At 38.9% G+C, this 12214-nt stretch overlaps 1 protein-coding gene across 1 annotated transcript; it reads left to right on the plus strand.

The window, feature by feature from the left end:
• The first annotated feature begins 2112 nt into the window (after window positions 1-2112).
• On the plus strand, window positions 2113-9442 carry LOC109999099 (proteinase-activated receptor 1-like). Its single transcript, XM_065965844.1, has 3 exons — window positions 2113-2197; window positions 5553-5636; window positions 5786-9442. The coding sequence occupies exons 1-3, from the start codon at window positions 2113-2115 to the stop codon at window positions 7009-7011; spliced, it is 1395 nt and encodes a 464-aa protein (XP_065821916.1). The 3' UTR covers window positions 7012-9442.
• The last annotated feature ends 2772 nt before the right edge of the window (window positions 9443-12214 follow it).

The raw sequence follows: 12214 nt of genomic DNA on the forward strand, positions 1-12214 counted from the left end.
AGAAAACCGGCTGGAAATTCTGCTTTCTGTTTCCCATTTTTAAAGGAAGAAATAAATGAAGTTTCATACTTGGTGTAAACGTAACAAAGACAGCACTTTGCAGTCAAGCTGGACGATGATTCTGTTAAAGGATTAAAAAAACAAAAAAACATCTAGACTTCATTCAGACATTTTCTTGCCGGCCCCTCGTATCATTTCTGCAGGAAATCAGGAGCAGCAGGAAGCTGTGAGTGACGTTTGCTCTGCTTTCAACCACGGAGACGTGTGACTGTAAGACAAACCACATGCAAAACTACACGAACACGTTATTATCTTTAGAGAAGAAAAAAAAAAATCCATCTGCTGACTTCAGAGCAAAAGAAACAAGAATATTCATAATGGTGTCAAAGATAATACATTTTCCCAAATAATGATACTCAAATAAAACACAGATGCTCCAAAATGTCCCTTAAAAACAGAACTCATTAAATCTACTTTGTTACTGTCGACCACTGGAAATGGGAAAGCCTTCCAAGGATACAGTTCCTGAATTAAGACCCAGCTTGTGATTTCCATTGTATAGCCTCCTTCTTACATCATGTCCTACCTCCTGCTAGATTTACTCTATTTTCCCTAAAGGATGTTTGCTCAGGGCTACATGGTGGTGCAGTGGTTAGTACTTTTTCCTCACACAGCGAGGAGGTTCCTGGTTCTAATCCCCGTCAGATATGGCCTCTCTGTGTGGAGTTTGTATGGTCTCTCCAGGTACTCCAGTTTCCTCCCACAGTCCAAAGACGTGCTTGTTAGGTTAACTCTAAAATTGCCTGTAGGGTGTACCCCGCCTCTCACCCAATGCACACACATTATACTCTTACTGAGAATCCTTAAGATGAACAACTTTAAGGAGAGTGGGGTTGTCTCAGAAGGGCAATTCGATTCATTTCATGATTATTCAACATCCAGATTTTTTTATTTTGCATGGTGAAAAAAGATATACAGTTTGGAGGAAACAAAAAAAATGTTAACTGCCAATTTTCCCCACAGGAGGGCGATGTTTCCCTTTATTTGAGGACTTCTGCATTTTTTTTTATGTTTACCTCCTTTATGTTTTAAACTGCAGCAGCAATGTTATCCACATTTTTAACACTTACTGTTTGTTTTTTCTACTTTTAAACTCTTCAGTTGTATCAATGATGGGATTGCTCCAACATTTACAGAGAACACTCTCCAGAGACCCATTAGTTTGTTCCAAGTTTATTTATTCCCAGCTGGCTCAGAATAGCTGAAGGTTTTCTGTCCTGGTATTTATGCATTCTGCAGGAGTTAAGTAAACACCATTAAAGCCTGAAACTGGGACCTATATTGCGTCTTTTCTCACGCCAACGGGAAGAACTTTTTATTTTTTGGATTCTTTTCTATAGGCACAAAGAAGGTGAAAAACATGCTCAAACTAGGATCAATATTGGAGATGCTTTTTGAAAAATGGAGAGAGGTTATAACGCAGAAAGGTTTACAGAGCGATGCAGCGCTGGCTAAACACTGAAGCTTCAGTGTCCGTGACATGGCAACCTGCATGCATATCGACTCTAGGGAGGAGGGGGGCGGGGGGAGACAACTTTGGACTGCAGTACCAAATTTAAACATGCCAGAGTTACATACTGCTCCTCTAAAGGTAAATAAACCCATTAGTCGGGGAGCGGCAAGGCTAATAAAAAACATTGCACACTATTTTGCACTGCTAGCAAAGCAGTGCAAAATTTGAGATTGGACTTCCAGGTAAACACAAGACTCACAATGAATTTACACCAGTTGACAAAACTACTAAAACAAAGACAAGACAATATATGACGAGCCATACCTCGCCCTCTGCTTCATCTGAACAATGTTGGGTAATGAACAGAGACACATGGGGAGTGTGTGCCACATCCTGCCTGTGTTATTGTTTCTGTAGTTAGTCATAGTCATAAAATCTGGACATTGAAAATGAAGCAAGACCAGAGGATATTTTGACTTTCCAAAGGGGGCAGCTGAAAAAGTTTGGGATCCAATTCAGAATCACTATTATTTTTTTTTTAAAGATTTATTTTGGGGCTTTTTATGCCTTTACTGGAGAGATAGGACAGTGGATAAAGCATGGAGAGAGTGGGGAATGACATGCAGGAAAGGAGCCATAGGTCGGAGTCGAAACCCGGCCCTCTCGCTTCGAGGAAACTCGGAGGTGTGCCAACTCTCAAGGTCCCTGATACTCGATGTCAGCCAAACATTTCAGGATTTATGGGTAACTATAGCTGAGAGACACTGCTCAGAATTTGAGACCAAAGCCTCAAATCATCAGTCCTGGTTTAGTTATTCACATCCTTCCTTTTTCAATTCCTTTGCCAATATTGCTTAACACCCTATTGTTGAATGCACAGCCTGTCCTGACCAGATACAATCAAAGAAACTTTGTTTGTTTGTTTCCATTTCTGAAGAAGTGGAAACAAAAAATAGGAATTCAACTAGTGATTCATATGTCTGGATCTGTGCAGTAATTGCGCTCTGGGCATGATCTCCCACCAGATGTATCCTGGCTGCTCCAATGAGAGAGAATGCGATTATGTTAGTTTAGGCACTAGCACTAGCATGCTACATGAGCAACACGACCTCTGAGTGGACAATGTGTCCATCCAAGCTGTTTTCTCTCACAAAAACACTAAAAGCAGCGATAAATCAATGTTTCTGTTTACTCATCTGTGCTCTCATAGTGTTGCTTTTGGCTGCATCAGGAAGCAGAATAGCTTTGATAAACCTGCTGTACATAGATTACAGAGGAGGGTTTTGCACTTGGACTAAATGTCTTTGCTTGGCAACCTTCCAGTACAAGATAACAATTCTCAACCATATTCAACTAATTATCTATCCTGTATTTGTTTGCTTTTAAAGCTCCTTTTTGAATGTCTTGCACTCTAATATGTGCTTTAGATGTTACCGTAAGTGTGGTATGAATAAAATGTATTATTATTATTCATGTGTTTAATGAAGGGCTGTACAGTGGTGCATTAGAGCGCTGTTGAAGGACGTTCATGGTTTGAATCCCCGTCGGACTGAGCCTCTCTGTATGGAGTTTGCGTGTTCTCCCAGTGCATGCGTGGATTTTCTCAGCATACTCAGGACTTCTTCCACAGTCCAAAGACATGCTGGTTAGGTTTATTGGAGACTCAAAATTGCCCGTAGTGAATGTGAGTGTGTTTGGTTGTCTGTCTCTCTATGTCAGCCATGTGATTCACTGGCGACCAGCTGGGATCAGCTCCAGCCCCCGCAACCCCAAATGGGAAAAGCGGTAAAGAAAATGGATGGATTAGTATTCATGTGTTTTAGGATTAGAGGCCACAAGTGTAAAGTGTAAAGTGTGAAGTGTAAAGCTTCAACGAATAATGAACGCCGTTATGCATCAATAATTATAATCTAGTGACATGACCATGTTGTTCTTTATATGGTGGGAAATGTTAAGTATCACAAAAGTGACTGTATAAATAATGGCAGTCAGTTCTTAGTTACAGGTCATAGTAAAAGATCTTTGTGCTTTGAGTCAAACAGAAGATATCTGAATAGTCCCTTTGGCTGTTGTGTTACAGGAATTATATTGTTGTTGCTTGGATGAAACAATTAACTGGGTAAATATGTTATCCAAGTAAACATTGTTCACTGCTATCAATATAACAAAGTTTATATGAGTTTGAATACAGTTAATGCTGTTTTTTATGTTTGGTCTTTTGAGTGTGATGTGATTTGATTGCGATGAAAGGATCTCTGAACTTGTAATGCGAAATTTCTGTGCAAACAGACAATATAGTCTTATCTTATCTTATCTTAATAAAGACTATTCACTGATTGATTTGTAAAATGTGTTTAACAAAACAGAAATTTAAAAAATGTGTAAATATATTGAATACCTATAACAAAATGTAAAATATACTTGTATTTATGTCATATCACAACTTAAAGAGCCCATATTCTGCCCTTTTTGGGGTTCATATATTTAATCTACGTACCTACTAAAGTATGTTCACAATAGCTAAAGTTCGAAAAAAAAGTGTCTGTTTTCATGAACTGCCGCTCCATGCACCGGCTCGCTTCTGACTCTCTCTCTCTAAGGCTCTAAAGTGCCCACGTTCAGAGTCCAAACGTGTGCCAAGTCTGATCTGATTGGTCTGATTGGATTGCTGTCACACTGTTTACAAAGTTTGTTGTCGTGCGTGGGTTGATAATGTGTGGTTTTATTGTATTGTCTGTTTGGCTGTGTGGCTGGATGAGCGTCCAACTTCACTGAATGTCAAACTGCAGTTGCCTTCTATCTTTGGTTTCCCGTCCGGCTAATTAAGTCTGCTTTGCTAACAGGAGGACGTAGGAGAAGCCGCGTTTACGAGGACTTTGAATTTTTGCAAATAGATGTGCTTAAACATGCACAGGACACTTGGAAAACACACTAAAGAGCATATAAAACCAGAAAAAGCTGAATATGGGACCTTTAATGCGGCAGACAGAAGTAAAAAGCTAGCATTATGCTATAGCGAACTACACCACGGTCGGATGATATTGACGTCACTACCGTTATGCTTCAGACCATCTCCGATAGACTAATCTGCATAGTTTAATAAATTTGCCTTAACACAAAGATTAAACCTACTGGAGACATCACAGACTAGTGACACAGTTCTTCGCGTTTGTGTCCGGCTTGATGACCTTTAATGTCCCCGACAACCACTGTAGTCTTATTTAGCCACTTGTTAGCAACCGCCTTTTTAAGGACGCGTTAAAAACTTCAAAATTCACAAGTGGGGGTATTACCTAACGTAGTTTATGTCGTCTAACAAAACGCCAACATCTCTATAACTTGTTTTAACCACAGACCTTTTTTCAGGCGTCTAACCACAAACCCCATTTAAAATTCACATTGACTTTTAGACGATAGACCCCATGGCGCTCAAATGCTAACTTACTTCTGGGTGCCCTATTACTGATAGCTTTGGCAATAATATTCATAAAAGATACTTTAGGGTTTTAAAATAAAAGTAACAACCATTTTTACCATTTTTTATTTATTCTTTTCAAAAAGAGAAAATGAACTGATTCTCTAACTCACCCAACTGAAGCAACAATATTCATCCATCTATCATAAGTGAATAGAAGGCAGAAAACAGTGGTTTAGTTTATATTGAGTCTTAAGTCAATCTGATCTGCTCTAACTTTGTAGTTTACAATACTTTTAACATTGGATATATAATTTCAATTTTACAAAAAGGTGTCACAAACATTTGTTGATTCTAAAAGCTTTTTATTATCTTGTTGGTTAACAGTTCAGGGTCTGCTACCGGGGAGATTAAAACATCTTACTTGGCTTCCTTGGTAATACTTGTTTGACACGTTTTACTTTCTCTTTCCAGTCAGCCGTTTTATAGAAGGCTTTGGTCTTCTTGAAGTATCACCCAACCAACCCATCAGAAAAAATGGTAATTAAAGATGACCTGAAGGATTGCATCTGACCTTAATTATTACACAGTTGTGCTAAATTCACTTGTACTTTCTCTTTCCAGTCATCTTAGCCAGACCCAGCTACTACCATGGCACACCATCCAACCACCCGAAAGAATACCTCATCTTTCCCAGTGAATATGATGGTAATGAAAAGTGACCTGAGGGATACACTTTGACCTTAAATAACTTTTTTTTTACCCGGTACTTGTAAAGAAACAACCAAATTATTCTTGAATGTTTGTTATTTTTCTTAAATGTAGATTTTAAACATTAATCTATGTTCTCTTTCCAGGCAGTGGGGCAGGATGGCCCGATATCCCTTATCCTGTAAAAATATCAAACCGATGCAACTGTACTAAAGGTACCCAACATAGTCCTGATGCAAATCCTCTGCAGTCTTCTAACCACAGCCGGTACAAAATCTCAGAGGAGGCGCAGCTGTTTCTAACAGGACCTGTGTCTACCATCCTCATCCCGACCTTCTACACACTGGTCTGTCTCATCAGTGTGCCCATCAACATCTGTGCAGGGCTGGTCTTCATTAGAAAAATAAAGATTAAGAAGCCGGCAGTGATCTACATGCTGAATCTGGTCTGTGCTGACCTGCTCTTTGCCATGGTGCTGCCCTTCAAGATTTCATACCATTTTAATGGAAACAACTGGATATTCGGTCCAGCCATGTGCCGTGTGGTCACCGCAGCCTTTTACTGGAACATGTACTGCTCCGTTCTGCTCATAGCCCTCATCAGTGTGGACCGACTTCTCGCTGTGGTCTATCCTATTGACTCCCTGTCTTGGAGAAGTCCTACAAAGGCCATCATAGCCTGTGTAGCCATGTGGATATTCTCCTTTGCTGGCTCGATGCACCTCCTCTTCACTGAACAGACTTTCCACCTCACACAGTTAGGCATCACCACCTGCCATGACATCCAATCCTCAAAGCTTTTCTTGTGCTACAAGATGTATTTCGTCACTCTCTGCTGCCTCCTCTTCTTCCTGCCTCTGATCATTACCATGGTGTCCTACACTCGTGTGATCATGACCCTGAGCAAGGACCAACCAGGAGTTCCAGACCATTCACTTAAGAAAAGAAGAGCAGTCTTTTTGTCTGGAACGGTACTGGTGATGTTTGTGCTGTGTTTCACACCCACTAACCTCGTCCTCATTATGCACCAGCTTAAGGATACAGAAGGAGCTCAGATCGAAGACAATGCAGACATCCTCTACATAGTCTATTTGATCTTTTTGTGTTTGGGAAGTCTGAACTGCCTCCTTGATCCCCTGGTCTACTACTTTGGCTCATCTCAATTCCAGAAAGAGCTATTCAGTATGCTAGGGTGGAAGAAGAAGAAACAGGACCCCAGTGGTGGTCCATCTTCACCTGGTCGAAGTGAGCCAACCAGCCAAACAAACATGACATCCAACCACCAAGAAAACAACAAAATAAACATTCCACCCACCAAGAGTGACTCCTCTCAAGCAAACCTTTGCAGCCAATGCAAGAAACAACTGGACTGATAGGGACACTCAGCAGGTATCAAAGGGGAATTTTGGTGTTTTTAAACCTGTATCCTCCATTTATTTGACATATTAAATTACTTTAGACCCTCAAAAAGTTGTGGAATAGCTGCAAAGACTGCACGAGTATAAGACAGGCTTTAATGGCTGCAATGTATTCTTTCAGGGCAATCTGACTGATGGAAAAGTGCATGATAGAAAAGTGCATGTGTTTGCTACTGGCAGACTAAAACTGTTCTGAACTCAATATGAGACTGTTACAGAGAGGAGCTTCTGGAATTGTCTTTCCTTTTGATAAGTTAAAATCTTTTTTCAAAGGTAGATGCGTATATCAGAGAGTACATGTCCAGTAGATGTTGCTCTACAGCACCAGGGGCTGTCACTATTTGCCCATCGTCATTCTTCGGGTTTCAAGGCTAACAGTTGGAAAGGGAGATGTTTATGCGAAAAAAGTATGAAACATCTTTGAGCCTCTTAGAGAAACAAACAAGCTGAAAGAAACACTAACAGTTTTAAAACAGAGATCAGAACAACAAAACCAGAGGGAGTTTTACTTCACTCTTTTTGTAAATAGTCATAACTGAACAATAGTTTCAGTTACTGTAGAATATATTTGAGATCTGATATATGAATGTTAAAAATGTCACAAAATATACTTTTAAATCTGCAGCTGTTGGCAAAAACGATCTTTTAATCATAATTTAACGAAACAAAGTGGCTAATTTTACTATGCAGTAAAAGTAACAAGGTAAACCGAGACACTAGATGATTGATGGAAGCAGCAGAGGAAAATCTAGATTTCTACAAAATCAAAATCATTTTGTATGTTCGTGGAGTGCATGGTTTTGAAGATCTCTTGCATGTCATCCGACAATTTTAAAGGCAATCAGAGTCTGTCAATTGCAATCAAGCTCTTTTCGGGGTCTTTTGGTTTAAATGTCCTTGAAAATTCGGTCTAAGCTGCTGCAGGCTTGAACAAAATTCCACTAAAATGTCTCCAAACTTTGATAACTTTGCTTTTATGTAGACCCGAAATACACAAGGGTCCAGGTTTAATCATATTGTATTCACCCTGTAATCATAGTAACTTAACTGACTCTTACCTGTGTTTTTAACAGAAATATTCTATATTAAAGTCCAAGTACCAGCACATAAAGAACACACAGTTAATCAACCTTGTAAACATCTAGATCAGGGGTGTCCAAAGTGCGGCCCGAGGGCCATTTGCGGCCCTTGAGGGGATTTTTTGCGGCCCGTGACTTCAAATGAGGCCTTGATTAAGATTGGCACATTATCTTCTTTTTCTTTTTCATGTTAACAAGGGCTGAACAATATTCCTAAAATAGAAAATGTTCAGTAACATGTATGTTGTTTTTTTTTTTTTTTTAAATCTACAGCTTGTACTATTTTTTGTAAACTATGAAAAAAAACGTATGCAAAGTTTTTGCAAACAAGCGGACTGTTGTTTAACCATTTAATGACCTGAGCTAAATGCAGAAAGCTTTTCCAAAAAAATGAACCACGTTACAGGTTTGATTCTGAGAAAAAAACAAATGAAGTAGAACGAAGAAATCAAAATATTTGATTTCCTTTTATTAAAGGGTTTATTCAGCGAGCCTTTTGATTCTGATCTACAAAGCCTTACTGTTTTTTCAACTATATTTTAAAAAACAAAACCTGTGGCCCGCGAGCGATTCTAACACGACAACTTTGGCCCGCAAGAAAAAAAGTTTGGACACCGCTGATCTAGATCATTTCGGGAGAACTGCTAATTACATGCACAGAGATCGTAGTGGTCGCGTGCAGACACTCTATGCAGCCACAGTATTAAAACGTCACTCCCTCCTCCTATTGGCTCGAGGTGAATTCTCCGGAGAATATCCTGCTGCGTTGTCACATCAGCTCATTCAGACTTGCTGCATAAAAAATACTAGGGGTCTGGCAGGAGAAACTCCTGGTGAAGTCAGAGTGATAAAATTTGGCTGTTTGCGTTCACATATAAACAGCTCGTCCTGGAAGTTTTTGTCCGTTTCATGACAACAATGTTCATTGACCAACATTCTTTCGGAGGGACTAATGAAGTAAAACAATGTCAGGAAGTTGAAGTTAGAAAGTATTGTGCTTTGTAGAAAACTCTGCACAATTGATGCAATGAAAGACTTTTGTTTTGCAATGCATTCATTATAAGCACCAAATTAATCTATACATTTTACATTTAATAAAACAAACTTTATATTGTTATATGTTTTCTCTATTAAAATGTTTGTGGAAATCTTTATTTCAAGCACTTGTGTCGTACTTTTGATAAATTGACAATCACTTTGTACTTAAATACTACCTTTTTTTTACACTGGTGGGTTTGAATTAATAACATATCTTTATTTTGAATGTTTGAATTTCCCTCAGGATCAATAAAGTATCTATCTATCTATCTATCTATCTCTATGACAATGTTAGAAAAAAAAACTGTTATGGGCTGAGCAAACATTACATCCTCACATTGAAATACTCGCTCTATGAAAATGTTTGTTTATAATAGACGTCATTTCACACCATTATCCAGGATCTGTCCTCTTAAAGCAGGAAGCACTACACTTCACTGGTGATAAAAGGTAAGCTGAGGCGCCGCATACATACAGCGTATTACAGGGGATGCTAAGGGACAATCAACTGAATAAATGCTTTTTGAATCTTTCAATGGAAGCTTGAAAAAAAAATACCTCTTGTTCATTTCTTTCCACTTCCTCATCCGCCAGTTTCATGTTTTATTGTGTATGCTAAAGGCACCAGTTTCTATTACTGCTATATGGAGCAAACATGAATGTAGAAAATATTCTTAATAAAATACAATTAAAGTGAAATTATTTGTACGGTGTAGCCTCTGATTGATGTGCGTCAACATTTCTCTGAGACTGTTTGCAGATATTCGACTAACACCCTAAAGCCTGGTACACACTGCACGATTTTTAAAATCTTAAACGATTTTGATGAAGTGCGAGACCCCACACATGACAACAATCATGACCGATTAACAGTTCAGATCTCATAGTGTGGTGTGCAACGAGACGATCAACTCAACACCCCGCACACTAACCGATTAATTCCCCCGACAACCAGAGTCTCGACTATGACAAAGAGTAATCTTACACGGTCAGACGCGATTTAAGAGTAAACAAACATGACGGCCAAGCTAATCCATCACGGTAAACATTTTGGTGAACTGCCTTCCTTGTCAGTTGGATTGTGGTTTGTTTTACAGGACACGTTGTATATAACTCGTGTTGTTGCCACAAATCAACAAGTTGGTCCTGAATTCATGACATCCATTTAACTTGAACACGTTTGATATTTACGATTTCAAATCGGGGCGGCCCCCGATCGTCTTCCGAGCAGATTTGGGAGGTTAAAATCCCTCCTAACACACCTCACACCACAGGAGAATCTGGCAAGATGATCTTTGGAACATCAGATGGTCGGTCCTTTGCTGACTTTCGTCGGAAGGGGGGAATCGGGCCCAAAATCGGCCCGATTATCTTGTAGTGTGTACCCCGCTTTAACCAAAAGAAAACCAGTGACAACAAGACTCAAACTGGAGAAACCTGACCAGGTGTGGCATTTTTTGTAGAGCCCGACCGATAAATCAGCCAGCCGATAATATCGACCGATGTCAACATATCCAGCCACTATCGATAACGGCTAATGTCGCAGGTATTACTAGATTTATTCACCAGTCAAACAGCTTTTCGTTTGATTTTCATTGTTAAAGACTAGCTGTTCTCTTTCACCAGCAGAGGGCGCTATATGGATTACAACAAACATTATCACCCTCCAGAGTGTCAAGCAGTGATGCACGTACATGTTCAGTTACTTTCCAGTTGAGTGACCATCTTGTCTTCGTCATATTGTATATCTTTTCCACAAGTGTTTGATAATTGCATTTGAGGGATCAATGTAATAAATATGTATATTTATCTCTGTAGATCGAACACAGATCTAAGAAAGATATCGGCCGATATATCAGTATCTGATCTTTCACTCCCCAATATCGGCATCGGGTCAAGATTCTTATATCGATGCAGGCCCTAATTTTGTGCTTCATAATTTCATTTCTAAAATCTTGATATCATTATGCAGCTCTGTCCCTCAAATATTCACTTCAGCTCCACTGCCAGATGTGCTGGACTAAAAACATAAAAAAAGATTGAACTGTTGGGTTCTCTGAGTGTTTTTTGATGAAATGCCTAAATTAAATAGAGAGATTATCTATAGACATTTCAGCTCCTCAAACATACTTTGATCAACAGGTAACTATTTTACGAGTGTGTCCAGGAACATAAAAAGGAAATGATGTACATTCTTGTGGATAAAGGATAACATATGTGAGAGAAATATCTTCCAAAAAGATGAGAATTGCTAGTTCTCAAAAGAAATAAGAACACGATGTGATATTATCCAGGAAACCTTTGATTGATGTGATCACGGAGAGAAAAAAAGTTCTAAAACAATAAACACCTACATACAATCAATAGCAGAAGATCTGCCTTGAGGCAATCACATCTTTCTTAAAGATGGTAATTAACGGTATAGTAATAGTCGATATGTTGAAGAGAGGTGATTCAGAACTGTCTTAAAATGAAGAGCTAGTTTCACCCCTTTGTGATTTTAATTACTCCTGTACATTCTATATATTTTATTATATTATTATACTAGTCTATATTATATAACATTTCATTATATTACACTATATTTGTTCATATTGCACTAAATTATATTATATAACTGCACTCTGCATTACTGTGGTACAACACTGCCTCTCTTCTCTGCTGTTTTATCATACCAAGTCACTTTAATCATCACTTGTCACTTTATCTTATCTCTTAAGGCCTCAAAATAAATCTTTCTTCTTAGCATTGTGACGTATTAATTCGGTCAAATAAGATGGAAGAACAATTTATGATCATGTGAAAACATCTTTGTCCAACATTAGACTTTTTTATTAAGGTTTTTTGTTTTGTTTATTTGTTTTTCAGTCTGTGGGAACGCAACCTTTCCCTTACTCAAGAGTTATTAAACTAAAAACAGACGACCCCCCCCCCCCCCATCTGCCAGGGATAGGAATGTGTTTGTGTTCGGTCCATTTAGCAGCTCCGCGTTAATCGTTTGATCGGATGCGTCTGCTGTGGGACGGGAAGATGACATCATT

The sequence above is a fragment of the Labrus bergylta genome, chromosome 17 (genome assembly GCF_963930695.1).
Source record: "Labrus bergylta chromosome 17, fLabBer1.1, whole genome shotgun sequence".
NCBI lineage: Eukaryota > Metazoa > Chordata > Actinopteri > Labriformes > Labridae > Labrus > Labrus bergylta.

Bases quoted from the DNA above. Each gene is read 5' to 3' on its own strand.
- LOC109999099 (XM_065965844.1), top strand. From the start codon at position 2,113: ATGGAGAGAGTGGGGAATGACATGCAGGAAAGGAGCCATAGGTCGGAG. The intron at 2,198-5,552 runs GTGTGCCAACTC...TTCTCTTTCCAG, and splicing joins CGCTTCGAGGAAACTCGGAG to TCATCTTAGCCAGACCCAGC. The intron at 5,637-5,785 runs GTAATGAAAAGT...TTCTCTTTCCAG, and splicing joins CTTTCCCAGTGAATATGATG to GCAGTGGGGCAGGATGGCCC.